The sequence below is a fragment of the Semicossyphus pulcher genome, unplaced genomic scaffold (assembly GCF_022749685.1).
Source record: "Semicossyphus pulcher isolate SPU_LCO1_2020_fin unplaced genomic scaffold, fSemPul1.0.p SCAF_6, whole genome shotgun sequence".
NCBI classification, from domain to species: domain Eukaryota; kingdom Metazoa; phylum Chordata; class Actinopteri; order Labriformes; family Labridae; genus Semicossyphus; species Semicossyphus pulcher.
The window spans coordinates 33,007,869-33,025,958 of NW_027211737.1; the positions used below are offsets into that span (position 1 = coordinate 33,007,869).

The 18,090-nt window shown below is 41.5% G+C and overlaps 1 protein-coding gene across 1 annotated transcript in view; it reads right to left on the reverse strand.

The window, feature by feature from the left end:
- The window catches only part of cfap299 (cilia and flagella associated protein 299), a 74,637-nt gene that overhangs the window by 54,397 nt on the left and 2,150 nt on the right, over positions 1-18,090 (reverse strand). The window contains exons 2-4 of the mRNA XM_069682767.1: positions 16,182-16,240; positions 13,151-13,287; positions 1,059-1,149 (exon numbers count right to left, since the gene is read on the reverse strand). Of these exons, the coding sequence (XP_069538868.1) occupies positions 1,059-1,149; positions 13,151-13,287; positions 16,182-16,240 (287 nt within the window). The remainder of the gene's footprint in view (positions 1-1,058; positions 1,150-13,150; positions 13,288-16,181; positions 16,241-18,090) is intronic.

Consider the following 18,090-nt stretch of genomic DNA (forward strand, 5'->3'; position numbering starts at 1 on the left):
CATTTCTATAGTTGAGGTCAAACTGGCGTCAATGCCCCCTAGGTCGATGGTTTGAATCATCAGTGGAGAAGACCCTGAGTCGGCTTGCATTTTGTCTGCTGAATCTTTGCACTTTTGTTTTTTAGCTGCTTCATTGTAAAGAACACAGCATAAGCACCAGCATGGCAGGCTGTACTTCTTACAAAACAAGTCTTTAAATGGCTCTTTAGCAGGTGCTGAATTACCCACAGAAGTCCCCAATGTTCTCCAGCGGACCGAGGAACAGGGAGGGACGAGCTGAGCTGCTGCTCGCTTGTTTGGACCTGCTAGGGTTATATTTTTTACTATTTAGGATTCCTTCAGTGTTCATTGTTTAAAACTTTTTTAAAGGGAGCCAAATTATGCACAGAGGTCTCATCGTGTCAAAAACAAACACATCAGTTTGTAAAACTGGTTAGAATAGTGACTGAAGCAGTTTAAGGTTAAACATCAGTGTTTCTGAACACTCTTTGGCAGGGCTTCAAGGGTGCGACCTGACCTGCTGTTATTTTTCTCTACATTAAAAACAGTGATATGACTTGAAACTGTTATAAAGTAGTCAGCTGGAAATATTTTAATGTGAAATAAAAACTTGAGGAGATAGCCTGCCTGAAAAATCTGCTTAAGTATTTGTACTTTGTAACTTCCCACTGCTACTCAGATTTTACTTTGAAAAACCAGGACAAAAGGAAGTTGGTTCAGCTGATCCTGGAGAGCAAAAAATGGGATTTCCAAATGAAGATCTTTGTGATCCCAACGAAACATCTGGGCCCAGGTGCTGGGGTTTGGACCCCTTTAGAAATGTCTTCTGTGGTTTCATCTTAAACACACTTCTAGGACGAGGTACTTTCACTTTGGTAAACAGGTTTTATGGTTTAAAGAAGGCGGGCAGCTGGCTCTCTTGGTATTTGGGGAGGGATGGGGGGCATTTTCAGTCAGTTTGACACAGTATGGATTTTGTTCCCATCCCATGGAAGTGCAGAAGTATTTGAGGGGAATCCCATTACGTAGCAATCTGAGTGTTGTAATAATGTACTCACAGTCATTTTCCCGCTGCGGTTGGCCTCCTCTCGCTCTGCCAGCGCTCTCAGGAAGTTTTCTTTGAGCTCTTTTCCTGCACTTGCCAGTGTCCTGGAAAAGACAACACTCCGACGGTTAGAAATGTTTAAAGAAGTCACAGTGAGGCTTAAAGGCTCTTTATGGAGGCTTTTCAGCATTTTCAGAGTAATCTATTTGAACTATATCTGCTCTAACATTACTCATTTACTATCTTCTTTGGAACTGATGGAGTGAAACCTTAAGACAGAGTCATGACAGTCATTTGTTGTGATTTTAATCTACTTTGGAATTGGGAGATATTCTATGTCTAATTTCTTCATTATTACTATTTGCAAGCACAATACAGCTGCTTAAATAAACTGTGTAAATATTATAAATATATTAATGGAATTAATGAAAATAAAGATGCAACTGAAGGTAGAAAGTTCGGAGATAAACTCGAGCCAGCATCGACGATGTCAGAAGACAGCAATTCACAAAAGCTGCCAAACTCCCATGACACTCCCAAATACTCTGAATACCCTGTTTAACAGCAACTATCATAAATACTGTTGATAAGTCTGTGCTTTTACTGTGAAAGAAAAGTGCAGAATTGATAAACTCATATATATATACTGTATATATATGATACTGAGGAGGCTCTTACACTGAGGCGGGCCTGTTTCCATTGAAACATGGTTTTGGCGCCTCTAATGCATCCACACCTGAAAAAACACTGGCACTAATATTTGAACAGTTAACACTGCAGTACGACTGGCAGGCGTCCAGGATCGACTGTGCAAAACATTCATCAGATCGTCAGTGAGTTAACGTCTCACAGGCAGTAAACAGGTCGACTGTGAGCGCTCAGATGTGGTTAAAAGTGCAGAAGAAGAAAGACGGTGAAAAATGAAGAGGCTGTGTTTTAAACAAGTCACAGGTCAGAGGATGTTTGAAATTAAATCAACACAAACTTCATTAACCTGATTTTAACATCAAATATTCAACTTTATATTCAGTTATTTTCATTTCATTATCTGTCCTAAATCACTGCTCAACACTACAGGTGCATTGTGGGGCCGACTGACTCTAAAGATCATTCTGGTCATTGCATGTTTATAATATTCACTTAATCATCGAAATGGAATCAAAAAAAGATTTACATTTTTCAGGTCTGAAAAAGAAAGTTAAAAGTAACGTTAACACTGCGCTACATTACAGGGGAATACAGGAAGCAAGCCATGCTAATGACAATGCTAACAGAAAAAGCAGAAATCATTCTGAATTTGTCGGAAAAACCAGCAAAGAGTCTGAACATTTCTACTTAATTAGCTTTTGCCTGGCTTTTAGCTTCTTACTAGCCACCTCTTGTTTCTCTAGGAGTCAGTTAGCTTTAGCTTCGTAGTAGCTAACTAGCTAATGTATATGGGAGACCCCTTGTTTTTCTTGGCCTGTTGTAGCTAACTGGCTAACTATTTTTTTTTGATACCTTACTGTCAAAATATATAAATGTGTTGTGCAGAAACCTTTTTTATTTCATAAGAAAAAATAAAGCTGCACAGATACACAAGAACCTGTCTGACTAAGGCCATGACTTTTTGCTTCCTCCCCCCCCCCCCCCCCCCAAAAAAAAACAGCACGGTTATAAAAAATCCCTGTCCAGATGAAAATGCAAAAACACAACAGAAACGCTGTCATGAGAACGTCACACCAACTGGCAGCGATATACCCCGGTCATGCAAAGAAGAAAAAGAAAATAGCGGCCAATCAAAAGTCTGAAAAATCTATTGCCGGAAGACGACCTGGCGGGCTGCAATGGTGCAACGAGGAAGGGGGACGATGTATCAATATAGTGGACGAGTAAGTGTACATATATGTGTAAACATGTACAAAGTCCTGTTAGCACGGTTAGAAGCATCACTGTTTTTATCACGTCCGTCATTTTGCAAGGAATGTTGCCTCATGTGTGACGCCTCACCAGGTAGATAACGGCACACAGCCCGACGTCATGAGCCAAAAATGCTGTTTACCCCGTCGACACGTCTCCGTGGAAACAGAGTTTCTAAAAGTCTTCACCCTGGTCGGAGTTTTACAAAACATCCGTTTTCAGTGACTTAAAACAGAGAAAGAGCTACGTTTGCTAAATTATGGTTAGAGCCTGGAACACCTGACCACAGGAAAGGTAAACAGCATCATAAACCTGACCGTTGGTCCTGGACAATATATAACACTAGGACTAAAAAACACAGAGGTAATCCCTCCACAGCCGTTGTGAGAGGAAGTAATAATTCCAAACTTCCCTGCAAACACCTGCGAGTTTGAACCAGGAACCCACAGGTAGTAAATCTGTTTCTTTCATCTTTATGTTCCTGCTGAGTATCCAAAAGTACTGAGTCCGGTTCTGTCTGCCTCAGCGTCCAAACAGAGGACAGGTTCACTTACATTCTACATTAATGTCTCCTTAAATCCACTTTCCATCCCCAAAGCACTTTATGAAGCCTCAACAGCCACAACAAGCAGCAACAAACACCAAAGCCAATCCCTGCTCAGCTTAGCTTAGCATTACAGTCACAGAGAACAGGACCTGAAAGTTTAAATTTACCAGGATTTGGAAAAGGATTGTAATTCATCCTGCTCGTTTGGCCCGTGCCCCATAATGAAAGTCTTAGAGGAATCCCACAGTGGTGAAAAAGTGCAAGGACAGCACATATTTGGAGGCTGGAAGCTCACTCCATCTTGTGAGTGAGTGAAGGATTGCTGCTGGGTCACGGGGGCCGAGGCCCCAAAGTAAACACAGGTGCTGAGGAGGAGAGTGACTGGGGTTACCCCATCCAGTAGCTAAAGCAACACACAGTCACGGAGAGCGAATCGCTCTGCAGAAAACATGTGCAGCTGCAAGTCTGAGCTTCCCGTCAATTAACCAACTTCTTATCAAGCCTCATTTAGGAGGATAACAAGACATTCTCTATTAAATGATGGCTATTAGCAGCTAATGACGAGGTATTAAGCTAACGGCGATCAGGCTGTGTTTAAAGTGTCATGTTGTTGGATTGTGGTCAAAGCAGGTGGGCCGGGAATTAGTAGAAAAGAATCATCAGTCAGCATCTGGCTGGTTGAATAAAGTACATCTGTGAAAGAGCACCTGTCCTGCAGGTAATAGTGTACTTTCACTAATTAATGTTGCTGTTGTGCCAATGAAAAGGGGAAGCACCACAAACACATAGATCTAATTGTAGAACCACAGGTAGGATTACAGGTTTCACACTACAGTTAGTCTCTATACACATTATCTGCATATGCACACAGAATCTGTGGAGAGGGGAGATCTTTGGTGTGGGAAGCGTTCTGGTTTCTGTTTGTCCGAGTGTTATTGACCAATCACGTGGCAGCAGACTTTGATTTGATGCAGGAAAAACTGTTTGACGTACAAATAGGCGGATGGCATCAGCCGTAATGCAAAGACTGTGTGACTCTGTGTGTGATCACGGTGGTCATAAAACTCAGTCCCAGCTGTCTTTAGTCAGTCTTTATTTTAGCTCCTGCAAATACTGAAAACTAAACCTCCACATGAACCAATAGGAGTGCTCTCTGCAGCACCAATCAGGAAGCAGCAAACTAGGTGGATCGTAAACAGGGAGGGGGGGCTGCTGTCACCATGTCCTCACTGAATGTGACGCCATAGACAAACGCTTGTTAGCTGTTAGCACAAGCTGTTAGCATGGCAGGTGATTTTGTTAAAGCAGTGAAGTATAGGGAAGAAGGAAATGTCTTACTAGCAGCCTGCTAACTTGTAATCCTATCCCAGCTAACATTAGCACAGATAACACAAGGCACTGAACGCACAAGGGCAGCTGCTTCTGCTCCATTGATTGTTTTTCTTCTTCAGTAGCATGATGGGAAATAATCTCAACAGGAAGTCTAGTAAACGTGCGAGACAGTCTTTGTAGAATTAAGTCTGTGACTGAAATGTCTTTTTGTTATTTCTTTGATTGACAGTGGCTCTGTAGTTGTGAGGGAAATATTGCTCGAGTGATTCAAAAGTAACCCCAAAGCATGAAGCAAAATTATTAAAGTATAAATCTCTCTTACAATAAAAGCCAGAAACCAGGTTAATAAAAAACCAGATATTCAGACTCATGACTTTGTTACATTGTCTACTAATAGTAACTCAAACTGATGCATCCTCCAGATGTTGCACTGCAGTCGGCCAAGGTCCGTAAAAGTTGCAACACCTGCCATCAACAGCAGTGCTTCCAGTAAGTATCACCATTTATTTCTCAAATTATATAACTGTGCATATGTTCTGATTCATACACCTCTGTCTGGGGGAGCAGCTGTTCCTGCACAGCAACAAGTGTGTTTACGTATGCGTAAACATAACATGACAGTGAAATGTACTCAGCCGTAGCAGGACCAGGAGCCTTCTTCCTGCACCACAAACCTCCAATCTCTCTCCATACTATCCAACTCTGTGTGACACGTCCTGGATGTTGCCCTGTTTCTAATATCTTGTAGCTTCTGTGATTCTGTTCTGCTAAACGAAGCAATGAGCTAATCCAACAAAGTATCTATTATCCCCAATCCTAAAGGTTAGGTACCAATCCTCCAGTGCAGAAGTGTCTTAATCTGCCTTCTCTCTAATGTCCAGCAGGGGGCGCCTCCACTGGTTGTATAAAGCAGTCTGATCCTATAGAAGTCTATGAGAAAATGCTCCTCCTCCTCTCCTGATTTATTCCCTCAGTGAACATGTTCCTAATGAGTTTATGGTCTCAATCTTCAAGTCTTTTTCAACACAGCATGACAGCTCCCCTTTAGAGTCACACCTGTGATTGACAAGGGACTAACATGGCGACCTAACGACGCCAGGTTTTAAAATTACAGTATTACTTACAGTCTATGGTAACAGCTGTGGTCAGATTAGGGATCAAAATACTGGTTTGAACTGGAACCAGTTTCACATTTCTGAGGACTTGACAGTTTTTGAGCAGTTAGCATGGTGGTTCTTAAGGTCACTACAACACCCTTTAGGCTGTCACTTTGTATATAAAACAACACAACAAAATCAGGTTTAAATTCAAATTCTAAATATGGGCACCAAATGGAGAGTGTGTTGGTGCGGTCTAGAGAAGCACATTGTGTAGCTGCATGTATCAGCCTCTAAACTCCGTATTAATGATATATCCATATCAAAGAGGAAATAAACTTGATGAATTAACCGGTTGTATACGATTCAAGATGATGTGAGACAAGACGGTACAATAAGCTACGATACACGATACATATAATGACAAGATAACAGAGATTGTACTGTTTGTTCATGCTTTGTACTCATGCTGTACTTCACTTAAAGGCACTTTCACATGATGCCTCTGTGGTGAAGAAATATTTACATTCTCTCGTTCCACCAGATCAAGTCTGAAGTTGACTCTGTCCTCCTGCTCGCCTTGTTTCTGTGTTTACCACTAATTATATTCACAAATGAAACGTCCCATTCTGTGCTCACATTATGACCCAAAACAATGATTCATCTCTTTGCTGGACATTTTCATGATCTGTTAGCACAGCTGAAACAAGGAGCTGAAGGAGGAGCTACACTTGCTGCAGGGACCGGTTCAGAAAGTCATTATTCTGCAGAGATTACATTTTTGTGCAACTTCATCAACCTTTGCCAAACATGTTAGCTCTGCATCAGGATGCGTCTTCCTTTGCACGTGCACACATTAGCGAGTGATTCCAGCAGAATTCATCGTTCTTTGAGGATGGGGGGGGGTAACATTCCTGCTTAATTCCTCGTTCTGCAAATAAATATTCAGCGACTGGTTTGGGAGAGAGTTTGGTTTCATGACGGGGAACAGATGTTGTGCTTTGAAATCACTTCTTCTTTCAGTCTTCGGACACAGATTAACAGATTGAAGCTTTCATTAGCCTGCAGCTTTGGAGCGTGTGGCAGATGGGAACTTTCAATAATACCGTGATTCTGAAGAAACACACTGCAGCAGAATATTTTTCCTCAGAGTGCTTGGGAAAATTAATCTTATGGAAAATATTATTTTGGGCTGGTGGACGTCAAGGGAAATTCCACACAGCATGACAATTTACTTTATTTTGGTCTTTTTCTGAAATCCTCTGTCACCTCTGATTACAATGAGCTGAACGTATCAGTTACACATGTGCTGTGCGTGATACTCTACCTGAGCTCTCTTTGTGTGTTGTGGCCACCTCGGCTTTGGGGGGGGGGGGTTGCATATTGTGCATCGCCTGCATGAGACATTTTTGAACGTGGATCAAAGGATTCATTGTCATCTTTTTCATACGGAGCTCTTATTGAAGTTAAAGTCGATGTTTTCCATTTGGGGAACACGGCGCACACCTCCTCTGTGTTCACTGACGGATGCTTTCATGCTAACAGAGAAAACATTCATGTCTCAGTGAAATCTCGTGGACGGAGCGACAGGAAGACATCGAGCTCTCATCCCTGATTGGTTGTCTGTATTTCACATGTTACAGTGCCGTTTCTCCTCCATCAGTTTTTAGCTCACAGTTTAGTGCAAACAATAAAATAAAAATGATTTTTTCCAACTGTTGATTACTGAAGAATTTCCTTTAGCATTAAATCAGAGAGTCAGAATCAGCTTACCTGGCCAGGTGTGTTCACATACAAGGAATCTGACTCCAGTTTAAGGATCCTGCACGTGCATTTCTCGTGTCTGGTTGTTGTAATGTCTTCGTCAAGAACACATCCTTCATTTACAGGCAGTGTGTGAGAGAATGTTTGGGGGGACACGGTCAACATGGTGTATCTATTCGTCAGCCATAGTCGCGTGCTAGCTAACGCAGCCTCAGGCAGCCTCAGCTCGACTGGTCCAGCTCTGAGGGTGATGATGTCATCATTAAGATTTTAAGTCCTAATTATGAAACATGTTTGATATTATTGGGATAGCTCTGATGAGTCTGTGAGCAGGTCAAAGATAGGATCTGTCAAACCCTCACATTACCAGATAATCAGGACCCCCCCCCCCCCGACTGCTGCCTGGGGTGATTCAGGTATAAATCCACCTCAACGTGTCGTCTGAGCTCGGCCGTAGAGAGCTCATTAAACACATCCCAGAACTTGGTTTTGATGTGGTGCTAAATAAATTTAAAAAATGATTGATTGATTGATTGATTGATTGATTGATTGATTGAGAGCACATTGCAGTCAGAATGCTGTGAGATCCACCAACCTCGACCTCTGTGCGAGTCAGACGTGGTTAAAGTTCCAGAAACAGCCCGTGAGGAGACCCTGACTGAGGAATATTTTGTCAAAGCAAGTCCTAATATTTGTGTGTGTGTTCCATGCAGACGCTGAGTGATGGCAGATGTCTCATTAATCAAGTCATTAATATGAAATATAGAACGAGTCAGAAGATGTGGAAACATCCACGTCAGACTACAGCGCGTTATTTATCATCTGCTGCACCAGCTGGACTTAAACCGCTGTGTGTGCGTGTGCGTGTGCGTGTGCGTGCGCGTGTGCGTGTGTGTGTGTTGATGTATATGCTGCGTGGTGAGCTGAAGCTGGCAGGATGTGTGTGTGTCTTTGGACAGAGCTCCAGAATTACACACACGTCCACAATCACAAAGTGCAAAGAAGGCAATTGGCTTGACAGCAGATGTAATAGAAACTGCTCAACCTGGTCGCCTGAGGGCCCTCGCCAGAGCAGCAGTCGTGGAGAGCGGCGGGGGTTTGGCTCGCTAAGAATGAGCCCTGGATCAGCTCTGTGAGGCTTCTCATGTCAGTCACATCCACAATCTTATTTTTGCTCAGCATCTGGAGGCTGAAATGTGTTCTCTGTGCGTGTTCGTGGCACTGGTTTTACTTGGCACGGCGACTGATAGCTCACTTTTAATATAGAGTAGAGAGTGAGGAGGCGGACTGTGAAAACGCAGCAGCACAATGGACAATGAGCGCGGCTGTGGTTTGGACGGTGGGGAGATCGCGGGGAGCCTGATGGAAACCTCGCAGGGCCGCCGTGAGCACGCGAGGTCAGGACATGTGCTGACACGGACTCGTGGTCCCGAGCCAGAGCGGAGCAGAGAGGAAACAAGGCCTCACGTCTGCTCAGCAGGGCTCTCCTGCTCCTTTTGTTTGTCTCTCACTTTAGATCACATGTGAGTCTGGTCCAGGAGACAACACAGGAGCCATTACATGCATGTGTTTTGTTTGCATTGAACAAAACACAATTGACAACATGTGGCAGGTGGAGCTGTTTAAACGTTCTAACAAACTCTAACTCATCATTTTCTTTGTTGGGTTTCAGCCTGTTCTTGCTCCCGACTCATCAAACACAGCAGCTGCTTCAGTGGCTCCAAGCTTCAAATCAAAGAACCAGATAAACTACAGGAGTGCTCATAGCTAACAGCTATCTGAATGTTTATCACGACCTGCTCCAACAGACGACAACACTCTGTTTAACAAATCCAAGTATTCAGCCAGCTTGAAACCAGATCCTAAAAGTTAAACCGACTATCAGAACCCAACCCTGCTCTTCAACGATCTGACTTCCCGTTGGTCCTCCCCCTAACCAAACAACCGCACAACTGACGATAAGCATCCCATTCATTCATGGTTCCTTCTTCAATCACGTATAGAGTTTCACTTCTGATGGGAGCAGCGGGTCTTTTGTTCACAGCCAGGCTGTCAGGAGGAGCGTGTTGGCCTTAAGAAAGGGCCGGGGCAACAACAGGGCAGCATCTGATTAGCATTCACGGCACTGTCTCCCCTCCCTCGGTATTTTATTACCACAGGTGCAGGGGCATTCATTGATCAGATGCACGCTACAGGCGAGGTTAGGCCCTTAATTGAAAACAGCTCTATTTATACACCTGCAGGCACTAAAGGTCTCCCAGAGAGCACGGGGAGGGAGAACAGAAGAGAGAGGAAGGGAGGAAAACAGAGCAGTGACAGAGCAGAGAAGAAAGATGTGGGAGACATAGGTTAAAGCCTACAGGGGGGGGCAGGGGCCCGCCCGGTGCCAGCAGAGGATCAGTGTGCAGGTGCATGAGTCTTAGACAAGTGTTTGTGTTTGGAACAAAGATTAACATGTGCTGAAAGGAGGCACAAATAAATGCAGAGCCAAATGCGTGCTTATTCCTGACATCACTTTTTGTTGATGGATTTATGTCTCTACAAGAAGGCTCTCCCACCACGCCCCCACATCATCACAACACATGAAAACAGAAATCATAAATACATCAATGAGCCTCGTTAATAATCCACAAAAACCTGAAAATAAATCTTCAGGACTTTTGGAAAACCAAGTTCCTCCTGATTGGTTTGTTAACCGTTCATCTGCCAGCAACACTGTTCAGACTGTGCTCACACTGCAGGTGGTACCTTGCATTCTGGAGTCTCTGTGTTTTCACAATGTGACCATAACAGGAGGTCAGAGGTCAGTTTGGTGGAAGGAAACAGAAATCTGCATTTACACAGAGAGGCTCAAAGTTGACACTTTGGATGGAAAAAAGCTGCACATGTGGTGCAGAGGTTTTTCCAACATGTCAGATCAAAATGTGGGCGAGCGATGAGAGCTGTTAATTAGTTCAAACACACACGTATGTAAAATAAACCCTGCTGGGTCTCATAGTTTATAAAGTAGAGCCTACAGGTGGTTGGCAGTGAAGCGATAATCCAAACAGCAGCTGAGAAGTGATTTTACTCCACAGGTCACATGATGAGTGACAACAGTGAGAGGAAACCTCACACACAGCAGACGTTTCACACGTTTATTCAAGAGTTAAATTTAATATGAAAATATGACATTCATTAGCTGTCAGGTATCGTTCACCGAGAACACGATCACGTTTAAGTTTCAGTCCTTTGGAGAAGCTGCTTAGTGACTAAAAAATCACCAACAGGCTGAAACTGTCCCGAGTGTTTCCCGATTATTAACGCAGCTTTCTCATCTGATGGAGAGCGCTGATCAAAACAGGACAATTTATAATTAATCATGCTGAGCGAGCCGAGTGAGCCGGGGAGGGATATCCAAAGTCTGTTTTGTATTTGATGTCCTCTTGTGTTTCCAACAGGTGTTTTTATATTTTAAAAAATGTTTTAAATCTGGCAGTAATCTGTTCTCCTGCTTTTATGGAACACGATCCTGTCAAATTCATTACAAAAGGATCAAAAAGGCTGCTCACTTAAAACACACGTGCCCGTAGAGGAGAAGCGTACGCTGGTTCCGCACTGAAGGGTGACTCTGTGATTGTTGTGGGAAACATTTTGAGGAATCGTTGGCTGAAAATATTTCTTTTGAGAATGAAGTGGCACTGAGAGGCGTCCGTGAGGGTGAAACTGAAAACAATAAATCGCTTATAGATGATTTATTTATAGGAGCGCTGAGAGGAATGGGAGGTTGAACATTCTGGATCTATTTTCTGATCTGAACAGTTTCTCTCCTGTGTTTCGGACTCCAGAACAGGTGCATACACTTTTTGTTTCTTCATGTTTATTTGTCATCTGTTAAGCAGCTGACAGGAAGACGTTTTACAAAGTGAAACAAGGTTTTAGTAGGTGATCAAAGAAGTTTGCCGGGACAAAAATAATGTTCTTTTCACCTGCTTAAAAACAAAGACATTTTTCCAGATGTTTCACTGATGAAAAATTAATTAAAAGGAACATTCAAAGGTTTTGTTGGCAAAAAGTCTCTCCACCTGAACACAGAAGAGAAACAACTCAGATCTCTGTCAGCATCCACATTTGTTGAAATAGTAAAAGAAGAAGGTCAGACATCCTCTAACTGCTGCTTCTCAGCTGTGAGGACTCGAGGCTTATGTTCTCCTCTCAGTGAACTCTGAAGGTTGGACCGTTCTTTGAAGAGAGCACGTCAGTATAGGAAGTATTGATCGCTGTGTTCGCAGCTCTTCTGAAAGTTTGTGGCTTCAAACATGTCGACAGCAGCTGCAGTCACATTTCATCCATGACAGATATAACACATCTCAATGGTGATCAAACATATATATGATATATGTAAATACATTTTATAAGCTTCAACATCACACCTGCAATATACTTGATTTCTTCTCTGGAGATGTTTTGAAACGTTTTTGAAAACGACTTTTTAAAAAATGTTAAGCAGCTAAAAAAATAAACAAAAAAACACCAGGTCACTGTGAAGCAAAGGTCAGGAGCTTTTATGGATGTTTGGATGTTTCCTTTTCATGCATGTTGCTCCAGTGTAACCAGGGTCTTCTTCCCAAACACGTTTGTATCTGATGTCTTTATGTGGAACAGTCCTTCACATCGCCTGACTGGATGTTCTGATCCTGTATTTCAAACGTAGTGACGGCTCTAACGTTTCAGCCTGACACCTTTAAACTGTCCATGTTGGCCTCTGAACAGACTGCTGGGTTTATAACATCCCGACGTTCCCGTACCACATTTCCCTCCTGGATCCTGTTGGGACGAGATGAAAGAGCTCTGCTGCCTAATATCTCTGTGATGCAGGTGTGGAGGCTCCTGTTTCACCGTGTCACTGATGTTCACACACGTTTAGACGAGGGGGAGGGGGCATCTGCACGTTTGGATAAGCATCTGAGGATTCAATCAAATTTAACACCTCACAGGTAAATGTTTGGATACTGTGCGTGCGTGTGTGTGAGTCTGCTCTGGCTTGTCATCAAAGCAGATAGCACACCCACATGTCTTTATGATCGTGTTCGTAAAGAGAGCAGTTTATAAAAGACTGTTTGTTCTTCTGTCATTCTGCTTGTTTATATTAACTTACATTTTAATGTCGACAGATGGGAGCACTTCGTTTAGATAAAGGCTTAGTTCTTTTACAACGTGCACGTGATGAATTGTTCCCATTTATCCCGTCTTTTGTAAAATGAAATCATGAAGGGTGATGTAAGAAGCTCAAACCGCGACAGCACGGGATGTGAAAGACTCGGTGAGCTGATTCACTTAGCAGAGAATAACTATTCCAGCTGCTGCCGGAAGACAGAAATGAATGAACTGAATTTGTTGAGGCTTTGGTCTGATGGTCAGTGGGCTGTAAGAAAGTCTTATTATGATGTCAGTGAGCGTGTTGGGGTTGGTTGGAAGTAAACTCACATTGGACGTCTCCTGTTGTAGAAAGCGTTGTCCTCTGCAGCCTCCACAGCTCGTGCAGATGCTGTCTTCTCCTCAAACTCCTCCCTGCTCCGGCTCCTGTGTCCGGGCTCCACCAGCGTACGGGCCGACTCCCCGCTCTGCAGGAGGAGACGGTGAGGAGAGGAGTCAGAGGGGAGAGGGGACACAGGTCTGAGTCTGATGGAGGGGCTGCCGAGTGTCAGATGATGTCAAACCTGAATTTTTCAACATTTTGGAAGTTCAACTTCTATTAATATTGTTATTAAATATCAGTAATCAAAAGGGCCTTTCTCTTTCTCCTTATGCTTGTTTTGTCTCCTAAACAATACACAACCTTCATATATTCAGCATACAAACAGAACAGTGGAATATTATGCACACATTTAGGAAGCTGGAACCAGAGATTAATCCCAATAGTATCTACACTAAATACTTATATTTTAGTCAGAAGGTATTTTAATTGAAAGCATACATTTGCAATAAAAGGAGGAAAGAATAAAATAAATAAGTCAATAAAAAAATTGTAAGTTAAGGAAAAATAACAAAATACAAAAGGAGGCAAGTACTTTGCCTCATGCTTTTCCATTTTACTCTCCATAATTCAGCCCAGCTGTCAATCAACTGACTGTGGGCGGGTCTTCATGAAAATGTAGGAAAAAAAATTACAGAAAAAACTTGAAAAGTACTTATCTATTATTTCAGTTGTCTATATTCATATTAGCACTTTCTGTACCACAGACAAATTAAAGTTTTGTCAGTCAGGTTTCTTCAGGGATTTACTCCCCACGCTGACCTCTAGTTTGAAAATGTTCCACTTCCTCTCCAAAAGATGGAAGCGGCAGCCTGTTCTGCAGCACCACGGTCTTCAGATATAGTTTAGCTGTTTTTGGATGAAGTGTGATTTCATTCCTCCGCACAGGCACATTACGCCTGTGTGTGTGAGTGTACGTGTGTTGGTGCCTCTACATTATTCCGATCTCAGTTAGCAGCCTGGCCGCCATTAAAGCTGAGCCACAAAGTCATCATCTAAAAACCAAATCTTGCTGTCAGATCCTGAGGTTTAGTCAGATCAAAGCTCCGGCCACATGTCCTCCTACCCAGAATCCCTTAAGGCGGCCTGCGTCCGCACCCGACAGGAAAAGTTATATTTTCCTCCATCTTTGATGTGGCTCACCAGAAATGAGTCTCAGACATTTTGGTCCTAAAACTGGCCTGAAAATCAATGTCTTCATTTTCAAGGCTCATTTAGTAAAGTCTGTTTGAATGAGCTGCTTCTAACAGACGACACACATTAATATTATACAACATCTATCCTGGGAAAAGACATCCTGCAACCTAATAGTCTGTTTTCTTTGTGGTCATAGTTTCTGAAAAGTCCTAAATAACTCCATCTGGGGTAAAATAGGTTTATAATTAGCTGATTTATCAGACACAGGTGTTATCAGCCAGAGTGCACAGGTGAGCTGACCTGGGCTGACTGCACTGTGTCACAACACAAGGGTGATTGAGTTTGATAGTGATGGACTGCTGCTGATTATCAGCTCAGATATGAGGGGTTCTGCTTTCTGTGTGGACACAGGTGTTCAAACAAAGTGGCCACCACAGCAGCTACGTTTAGCATCAGCGAGAGTGCCATCTGCTGGGCAAAGGCAGGATATTCCATTGTTCAATTCAGCTCCATCAATAACTATTGGTATCAGTAAGAATATAGTTTAAGACCAAAAACCTGAAGAAATATGCAAAAAAGAAAATAAGTAAATAGTATACGAAAAAATACAGAAGTAAATAAAAAAGAGTTTTCTGTTGAAGGATGCAAATTCTAAACTTATCAACTGAGACTTCTTCTTACAAAAAATAAATAAGTACAATGTATTTTATTTATTTTGTTCTCTTTTGATGCCTTACTCACCATTAATTAAAAACTTAGTGATCTTGTCATGATAGAGGATATGTTTCAGATAACATCATTTGTAGGTTAAAATTAAGACTTTTGAATCCTTGAAACTACACTATTTAAATAATTCTTAAACTTATAGTCTCAAAGTTGCCTTCTAAATTTGGAATTTTCAATCATAGTGGTTAGGACCTGTTAGTCTCTCTAAACTCTGTATTTCCAAAGAACAGTAACACAAAGAGCAACAGATGACCACAGAAGACAAATGATGTTGTTAATAAAGTTCATGTTGTCTTAACCACTTTAAAATTATATGCATGATTTGGGAGTGAAAAAAAAAATTAATTTATCTACTTTCTTTAATGTAGCAACCTTAAAGTAATTGGATTGGTAGTAGTTCCCTTGTAATGCCCTGTTTAAACCCCTATTACCAAACCTGTGTGTGACTGCCACCTAGCGATTAATCACGAACACTACATCAGCAAAACTCAACCCCATGGCAAAGCCTGCATGACTCCAGATACAGTTTATGGTTAATCCGTGCCAATGAAAACCGTCAAAAAGACAACGATTTTTTTATTTAATAATTTGTAGAGTGAAATGTAATGAAACTCTGTCAAATTGATCAATTAATACGTCGTTTTGAGTATAAATAGGAGCATACGCCAGATTCCATTCAAAATATTGCCAAGTGTGTCAAATCGCTCATCGGAAAGAGAGGCATTCCTCGTAAAACGTCCATTCAAATCATTAACAATCTTAAGCTTACAATGTTCAATACGGCAGACATTTAACTTAGTAATAGTCAAAGTAAACGTGAACAAATCCAAAGTCAGCTTGCTGCTGCTGCTTTCTTAAAAGCAAGGAATCTGAAACTATTTAACTTGCACTGTTATTATGAACGAATTGCAGGATTTGGTATATGCCGAATTGAAAAGGGGATTATTTTGTTTTTTAAAAATCAAAATGTATATTTTGATAAAGAGCATTGTGGCAGATTATTAAAGTTAATCTTAAAGTCATACTCTGGTGAACGCAGTGCTGACAAGCTCTCAAAAAAGCACGATAAGAACCGTAGGGGAAGGTAGCTAATGCTAACTTATAAGAAAAGTGACTCACTTTTAAGTTTAACGAATCCATTGGTGTGACGTTAAAGTTCAGATAATCTTTGTAAAAGTCTTAAACGTTGTTATAGAATCGTTGAGACTTTATCTTTACTCCATCTTCACGTTGTCTGTGTGATACGCGGCTGCTATGGCAACCGCCTTACCTTTATTTCAGTTTGGCGGCACAATAACCGGAAACGGAAGTCGGCTATGAGGCGGCATAAGAAAAAATAAATTAAATCTGAAACATTATTAAATTGTTAAAGATCTGTTTTTTTATTTAATGTTACATATGAAATGTGAAAAATATAATCAGAAGTTATTTAAAAAATCTATATAAGTAAATTAAAGTGACGCAAAAATAAATAAATACATTTTGTACAGCTCTGTTAAGTCATGACATAACACCTCCGTATTTAGTTTTTTTCCGGGTTCAGTCCGCGCATTTGCACTGTTGTGTTCCCCTTAGTTTTAACATTTCTGAATAAAAAAAAACACCTGCAGAGGTCATTTTACCGGTTTCCTTGTGAGGAGAAAGAGAAAAAGGGTGGTTTCAGTCAATAAGGTACGTTACAACACTTCAATGAATGAAAATTAAACTTTATACACCAAATGTTTACTGTAAAAACGGAGACCACTTACTCTTCAGTACATAGGATAGGCCTACATACCAGTGGTGATTCTCCTTGTTCCTTTGAGCTCCTTATCAAAATGATTTCCAGGTCCTGGTAATTGTCTTCTGTTGGTTTTAATCACAGTAGAAGAAAAGTAGGAAGGAGACAGGAAGTGAACTGAAAAGTGACATAAAAAGAGGTCTGTTTATCACTTTATTGAACTGTGTTTGCTTGTTTATTAGCACTATGCTGTTCCTTGTGTTCTCTCTGTTTGGTTAATCGCATTTTGCTATTTCAGACCAGGTTCTCCAACCCTTCACAGTAAAAGCCCTTCATTCCCTTCACAGTAAATGGCCACGCGCTCCTTCACAGTAAAAGCATGAATACTGAGACTCGTGTAGTTTGCTTGTAACACTGGAAAGCCTCCACTTTCTGTTTGATTCCTCATGACTTGTTTCCTCTATAATGAAACTTTAGTTGCTCTGATCGTCGGTAGTTTGCCTAAAAAATATTTTTATGTGGGTAAACCTCAAGAAAGAAATGTGACAAACATAACGGGTAGTAAACTCCACCTACTTTATGTCCTCTGTAATACTTAGCTTACTTTTGTAAATAACTTATCAGACATCTATTGTTATTCCATTAGGCACTGTGTCTTTGCATTTAGCCCATAGGCCTATACACTTTATATATTATATTTCACTTTTATTTGAGTTGTTGTGGTCGTGTAATTTTGGAGCAATCTGACACCAGAATGTCCGTCAGGATTAATAAAGTTCTGTCTTATCTTATCATATTTATATCTGCTGAACTGAACTCAATTCAAACCTCATATATAGTCTAAACTTATAAAGGGGATGGCAAGGTCCCATGATGTCAGTCCACATCCTGCAGTTAACTGTGTTTGTTACCTTTTCCAGACTGCAAAATATAAAATAAGATATTTAATGTGATATTCTTGGTTCCATGTAAAGAAATATTGTGTCTCTTGGCTGTGATTATCATCTTTTATGATCATTTTGTTTAATTTTTCTCTGTCAGTAGACTTTTAACAGCTCTGCCGTGACGTCCAGGCAAAGAGAGGGAATGATTTAAAATGGTGTGATGAATGTGCTCTCATGCTGAAACAGCGGTGTAACTTATGACCAATATGAGCGCACACAGATGCATTAGACAACAGGAAGTGGAGGTAGCAGGCGGGACGGTTTGGCGTCAGAGAAGCAGATATGTACGTTTGTTAACGAGGGATCAACTTAAAACAAAAGACTGTCACGCAAGCTCGGTCTCATTTCTCTGAGGTCACAGTGT